This window comes from Antrostomus carolinensis, unplaced genomic scaffold (assembly GCF_000700745.2).
Source record: "Antrostomus carolinensis isolate BGI_N321 unplaced genomic scaffold, ASM70074v2 scaffold25986, whole genome shotgun sequence".
In the NCBI taxonomy this organism is placed as follows: domain Eukaryota; kingdom Metazoa; phylum Chordata; class Aves; order Caprimulgiformes; family Caprimulgidae; genus Antrostomus; species Antrostomus carolinensis.
In genome coordinates, this window is record NW_010320192.1 from 1 (window position 1) to 4,533 (window position 4,533).

The following is a 4,533-nucleotide window of genomic DNA, read 5'->3' on the forward strand; positions in this document are numbered from 1 at the left end:
AGCCAGTAGCTCACGCGTCCGTTGGCGCCCGCGTCCGCGTCCCAAGCGCGCACACGCAGCACTTCCGCGCCCGCCGCGTTGTTCTCCGCCACGTAGGCACTGTACGCGGCCTCCTCGAACACCGGCGCATTGTCGTTCACGTCCGATACCTCCAGCACCAGCGCCGCGCTGCTCCACAGCGCCGGCCTGCCCCTGTCCTTGGCCGTGATGGTGATATTATAGGTGGAGACCTGTTCTCTGTCCAGGGCACTGCCTGTGATCAGTTTATAGGTGTTCTCTGATGACCGTTCTAGTCTGAAAGGCAAATCCTCGTCGACGTTGCAGCTCACTGCTCCGTTATCCCCGGAGTCTCTGTCACGGACATTGAGCACAGCTACAACTGTGCTCGGGACCGAGTCTTCAGGTATCGGGTTCAAAATAGGCAGGAGGGAAAGGGGTGGGGCATTGTCGTTCACGTCTACAATGTCGATGTGCACTTTGGCGTGTGCTCTCAGCCCACCCCCGTCCTTGCCTTCGACAGTCGCTTCGTAATATTTCCCTTCTTCATAATCCAAGAGGCCTGTGACCTTCACGTCCCCTGTCCTGGAGTCCAGAGCGAAGAGCTGGCGAGCACTGTTTGCAATTTCGCTGAAAGAGTAGGAGATTTCTGCGTTCGTACCTTCGTCGCCATCAGTAGCTTTCACCTGGAAGGCTAAGGAACCCTCTGGCAGGTTTTCCATCAGTCGGACCTTGTAGATCTCTTTGGTGAAAACCGGCGGGTTGTCATTTGCATCGGTCACGTTAATCTTAACCTGGGTGGTCCCGGATCGGACTGGATTCCCGCCATCCACTGCCGTCAGTATCAAATGGTGGTTTATCTGTTTTTCTCGATCTAAGCTTTTCTCCAGCACTAATTCTGGCTGTTTCGTTCCATCAGGTCTCTCCTTCACTTCAAGGGAGAAAAGCGGGTTGGTAGTAAGTTGGTAACTTTTTAATGAGTTGACCCCAATGTCGGGGTCTCTGCCGACGCCCAGTGGGAACCTGGCCCCAGGAGGAGTGGTCTCGATCATTTCTATGGCAACAACTTCTCTGTCAAACTGCGGCGCGTTGTCATTGATATCCTCGACAGTAACGCTGACATGAAATATATTGAAAGGGTTTTCCACCACTGCCTCCACACTGAGGACACAGGGCGACACGGCCCCGCAGATGTCTTCTCGGTCTATCCTCTCCTTTACCCGCAGATTTGTATTCCCTTCCTCGAGACTGAAGTATTGCTCGTCGTTACCGGAGACTATCCGCAGCTTGCGTGCCGGCAGCTCCGCCGGGCTCAGCCCCAGGTCCCGCGCCAGCGGCCCCACCAGCGAGCCTCTGCCCATCTCCTCGGGGATGGTGTAACGGAGTCGCTCCGTTGCCGCCCGACAGCACACCGGCAGGAGAACGGCCAACAGCACGAACCGCCCAGCAGCTGTTCGGCCCTGAGCTGCCGCTCGGATCTCCATTCTCTGCTTTGCTGAAGCGTATTTTGGGAACGATTTTAAATTCGGCTTTGAGAGCAGCTGAATCAGGACCTGGAAGAAATAAAGAGAGGAAATCCCTGTTGCCGGTGGGAGGACGGACTGAGTCCGGCAGTGTCTGCTCTTCCCTCTGCTCGGCTCCGTGTGGACTGGCCCTGCACGGGCGCAGGGATCGGGGAGGAGCCGATAGCGGAGCCGTTTCTCCGCCCTGGCCAACAGTGACACCCGCAGTCCGCGCCTGAGAACCGCAGCGTCCGAGAGAAAAAAACAGCCCGCAGGTCCTGCCTGCTATGCGCGTCTGCAGACTGCACTCACATGCGGGTTGGAAAATACAGATGCTGTCAGTAGCGCGAAACGGAAAACTGGTGTTTGTGCTGAAACGGTGCATCTAGGATTTCCCATTGAATTTCCTACACTTGCAAGTCTTCTGCAAGACAAATCTTCCCGCATTGCTCGGAGTATGTGGGGCAGGATCTCTGTCTCTTCCCCACAGTGATCTTGCTGGACTCTAATGTGAGGGTGCGGGCGTGTTTCCCCCCGCGAGAGAAACGGAAGGACGGGACGGACGCTGAAGCACTGCTTGTGGATAATGGCTTTATTTGCGATGGTTAGGAGATCCTGAGCTGGCACTCAGCTTTCCCTTTTTGAAAGGCGATCGCTGATGGATGAGCAAAGCCGGGAATCTCAACCAGTGAGAAAAGCATAGCGGTCACACCAGACCTACCGGATCCCATCTCTTTCGACATTAAAAATCCGGCGTCGCCCTATCAGTGCTATACAAACCATACCGGATTTTTTTTTTTTTTTTTTTTTTTTTTTTTTTTTGTCTGTGTCTCTGACAAACCACGTCCTCGTCTCCTAACCCGGCCATTACTGCAGCGGGTCTCATACCTTAAGAATATTTTCTGGCAAATGTCGACTGCGGTTACTGTTGCTTGAACAAGCCAAGAGAAAACAGACATATCCCACCCTCAGGAAAAGCCGTTGTGTCTTACCTGTACATTAAAATCTCATTTCTCTTACGGCGAAACAAACAAACAAACAAAAAAAAACCAACAAAAAAAGACCTGAAGAAAGGCTGTATCACCACAGCCCCTTATGCATGAGACAAAAAACGGTTAGAAAACCCTCCGCACTACCTACCCGCCGGAGTAGCTCTTGCATATACATCACCGCTGAGTATCTGTAGGTGGCGATGTCACAATCTTCCTGCTTTTCTCACTAAGGTGTCGTTAGAAAATATGTTTTCCTGCTACCTCTGGCCACTCATCCAGTGGATGAAAATTTCTTTTCCTCCAGCTGCACCTATATACAACTCATGGTACCAAATATAACCAATTGGAACAAGAAGTTGTTTTGAATTTCTAGTGTTTCAGGAGCCATGAGGCAGCAACCATGTAAGCATCTCTAATATGAGTTTGAGAGAAGGATGTGGCTACTTATACAGGGACGGGGGACTCTTCTGAAACAAGCCAGGGGCAATTCACTGCCTCCTATATAGTGAGAATTGCGTATCACAACCCAGACACACATTTTCATGCATCACACAACCACACTATTGTTTCCAAGTGGAGATTGATGTCTCCTAGTCCCAGGATAGTCTTCCCCCTTGTATCCGAACCTGCGGGCCACAGCATGGTGAAGTCCCAGGAGGACGCAGCTAAGAACCAGTCTGCATCCAAGAGGGAAGGATTTTCTTTCCACATGCATATCATATGTGAGTTTGTGTCTGATGGATGGCAGCAGAAAGGAGTAAGGACCACAAGGTTAATTAATGTGATGCATAAGGTTATGCCTCAGTTTACATTCCCACCACACACAAAAGCAGCTGTACAAAGCCACAATATTTTGGCAAGGTCAAAGATCAGCAAAAATAATCCGTGCTAACCTTCACTGGGAACCTTAAAATATGATTTTCTCTCAACTTGAGAGCAGTTATTTTTATGTGCCACTAGTTTATTTTGTTTAAAATGCAAAGACACAATGTATCACCAGCTTAAATAGCAGAATAGCAAATAATACAGCAATGAAATATTATTGATTAATCATATTCCTGAAGTCTTAAAGCCAGCCCATGATGGAAGATCAGTAATGGAGGAAATAAGGCAGGCACCTTCTAAGACAGCCTGTTTCATAGACGTATTTTGAGAATAGAATGGCATGTTTGGCAGGAAAAAATGTTTTGATATTATAAGGAAAAGAAGGAGTAAAATATTTTATATTCTGTGATTAACTCGCATTCCCAAATTAGACACAAGATAAACAGACTGTGATGAATCATACCTTGTTTTAAAACTATTTGCCATTTGTATTCTAGTAAGTAGCCTTTATTTCGACGACTATGACTGTGCACTAATTGACAATTGTACAAATCTAAAGGTTAAGTCACGAAGCCCAGCAGTGGGAAAAAAACTCGATGGGATATCAGAGGAATTTTTCCACCATGTAACAGGAGCCTATTTCTAGAACTTTGAGTCTCCTTAAGTGGAATTGATTAATTCGTTTGTGAAAGGTAGATTGCCAAGTAACAAGGGACTTCAGAGATGTTGGCTTTCGGGCTACAAGGTTAATCAATTCTACAGCGGGTGGCAATGAAATTCTGGGAACTGGGTACTAGGAAGTACTCAAAAAATTTCAAGGAAGTGCCAGAGGAAGACCTAGAGATTGAAATTTCCTTATGTAGCTGCACTTGCTGAGGAACTTTCCAGACTTTGAGAAGGCCAGATAAAATGAGCTCAGCTCAGCTGGCAGAGAACGTGACACATAAAACACACACGGCAGACTCAGCACAATTTCAGGAGGTGACATAAACGAGTTGACGACCACTGTAAAACGTGATTTCCAACACAATGAACCATGCACTTTAAAATGTCTGTGGTTCCCCTAAGAATATTAAGCACTGCGTACACGAAAGAAAGTTAAAAAAAAATTTAACGTACCTGAAAGGAAACTTGGTCAACATTCTCGGCACCCTGATCTCCCAAATGGACGAGAGCACCTGAAGCTTCAGCGGTGGGGAGGGGCGGGAGGGTGTCGC

General features: G+C 48.5%; 1 protein-coding gene across 1 annotated transcript; it reads right to left on the reverse strand.

Moving 5' to 3' along the window:
* Window positions 1-10: 10 nt before the first annotated feature.
* On the reverse strand, window positions 11-2,282 carry LOC104526156 (protocadherin gamma-B5; the record flags this gene model as incomplete). The annotated part of the gene is made up of 2 exons (XM_010169532.2): window positions 2,221-2,282; window positions 11-1,734 (listed from the first exon to the last, which is right to left on the reverse strand). Coding segments are annotated over exons 1-2 (1,786 nt in total), but the record flags the coding sequence as incomplete, so codon positions are not given.
* Between the last annotated feature and the right edge of the window lie 2,251 nt (window positions 2,283-4,533).